This window comes from Myotis davidii, unplaced genomic scaffold (genome assembly GCF_000327345.1).
Source record: "Myotis davidii unplaced genomic scaffold, ASM32734v1 scaffold142, whole genome shotgun sequence".
Taxonomy (NCBI): domain Eukaryota; kingdom Metazoa; phylum Chordata; class Mammalia; order Chiroptera; family Vespertilionidae; genus Myotis; species Myotis davidii.
This window is the reverse complement of record NW_006294400.1, coordinates 1423759-1425876: the sequence shown is the minus strand read 5'-3', so window position 1 is coordinate 1425876 and position 2118 is coordinate 1423759. Positions and strand designations below refer to the sequence as shown.

The following is a 2118-nucleotide window of genomic DNA, read 5'->3' as shown; positions in this document are numbered from 1 at the left end:
TGGATAGGATTAAAATTAAATGGTATAAATACAGATGTAACAGGAGAATAAAGGAAGAACCTCAGGCTGCTGATCAAATGAATGCTGTCTTCGTGTCATTCCTTCTGGTCCCTGTTCGGGCGCCAGATGCTGGGGTCCAACCCCAGCAGATCCAGGGGTCCCCAAAGGTGGGGACAGAGTCGGCAAAGAAGGAATGACACGAAGACAGCGTTCAGTTGATCAGCAGCCTTGCCAGAATCTCTAGCCACAATCTCCAGCCAAGTTCTGGTTAGGATCTCCAGCAAAGTTCGCTGGGGGGGCTGGAGCTCACACTGTAGGATTCAGCAACACCAATGAGGTGCTGCAAGGGCCTGGAGGGCCGGGGGACGGTGGCACCTGTGAGAGATTCAAGACCCCATTGTGTCTGGCAGGTGATGGAATGAGGGGAGTTGGGTGGAAACCTGGGCGCTGCAGCTGTATTTCCTGAGCTGGGGAGGGGGTTGGGGGAGAGGAGCAGATGTGTGGAGGCGGTGGCCAGGGTAGAGGGAGGAGATCCCTGACTGCCCCACGCTGGTCAGTGCCCCTCTCCACCGCCTCGAGCTGTGTGATAATCTGATGAATGACGTCTCTCTGATCCCCGCTCCCCCTGAGAGGACAGGGCCACATCTGCCTCCGTCCCTGCTGACCCCGGCCACCAGGGAGGCCCCAGCAGGCAGGCCCAGCTCACCGGTTCTTGCCCGTCTCGTTCTGGAAGACCTGGTCGCAGTAGGCCATCATGCGCTCGGTGAAGGTGTACACCTGCAGGCCCGGGTACATCTTGGTGAGCTGCAGCAGCGTGCGGTAGGTGCGGCCGCCCAGCGTGCGGTCCATGTTCCTCCCCTGGCCCCACACCACGTAGAGCGTGTCGCGGGGCTGCTGCTGGAAGTAGTGCGAGTAGTTGCGGAGCAGCAGCGGCACGGTCGTGTGCGAGATCACGCGGAGGGTGCTGCGCTGGCCCACGTCCGCCTCGAAGCCCACAGTGGGCGCCTGGTTCATGCGTAGCACGCACTCAGCACCGTCGATCTGGCTGCCCAGGCCTGAGCCCAGCATCTGGCCAGAGCTGGACACCACGGCACAGCTGTGGCACGGCCCTCGGACCAGTGGCTGCAGGGGGGAGGGAGGGAGGGAGAGAGAGAGAAAGAGAGATAGAGAGAGAGAGAGAGAGAGAGAGAGAGAGAGAGAGAGAGGTGAGGGCACATAACCTCTGCTCTCTGCTTCCTCCCCCTAGAAACATCCACTGAACTCACTTGATCTCTGTATCAAAGTATCAAATTATTTTATCAACCCCTTTTACAGATGAGGAAACTGAGGCTGGGCAGGTGGAGTGATTTTCCCAAGACCATACCCACAGCAAGCGGCAGAGCTGAGGTTCTGGTTCAGACCCTATGCTTTTCATTAGCCACACACAGCCCTTGTCCCTACTGCTGAGGCCCCAACCAGCTCTTCATCGTGAATTCGTTAGTGGGGTTATATGAGCAAATATTTATAAAGCACTTAGCTGGGCACAGGCTGGATGTTATATATGTGTTTGTCAAGTAAATATAAACTCCCACTCTTCAAAACCATTCTTAGTGACTCTTTCCTCTGCTGAGTCTCACGCATGTGTGCAGTTTCGTAAGTAAAACAGAGTTTTAGCCCCGGCGGTGTGGCTCAGTTAGCTGGGCGCCATGCCGGGCACTGAGAGGCTGCTGGTTTGACTCCCAGCCAGGGCACATGCCTGGGTAACAGTCAATGCCCCATAGGGGGTCTGCTGAAAGCAGCCTATCCATGTTCTATTCTCACATCGGTGTTTCTCTCTCTCTCCCTTTCCCTTCCCCTCCGCCTGAAAGTCAATTTAAAAACATATTTTTCAAAGCAGTCTTTAGTGTCCACAACAATGTTGGGAACCTCTGGGTCTGAGCCTGAATCCTGGCTCAGCCTGTTCCTAGCTGCATGGCCTTAGGCGAGTCATGTTGCCTCACTGAGTCTCAATTCCCTTAGCAGTAAAATGGGGATAAAAATAGCATCTACTTGACCAGGTTTTGAGGATTCAATTAAAAATGCCTGGAGAGCCCGGCCGGCATGGCTCAGTGGTTGAGCAGCCACATACGAACCAGGAGA

At 55.3% G+C, this 2118-nt stretch overlaps 1 protein-coding gene across 1 annotated transcript in view; it reads right to left on the bottom strand.

Annotated features, from left to right (window-relative positions):
• Positions 1-2118, bottom strand: part of ST6GALNAC4 (ST6 (alpha-N-acetyl-neuraminyl-2,3-beta-galactosyl-1,3)-N-acetylgalactosaminide alpha-2,6-sialyltransferase 4) — a 10807-nt gene that overhangs the window by 2521 nt on the left and 6168 nt on the right. The window contains exon 3 of the mRNA XM_006768525.2: positions 707-1122. Coding sequence (XP_006768588.1) covers positions 707-1122 — 416 coding nt within the window. The remainder of the gene's footprint in view (positions 1-706; positions 1123-2118) is intronic.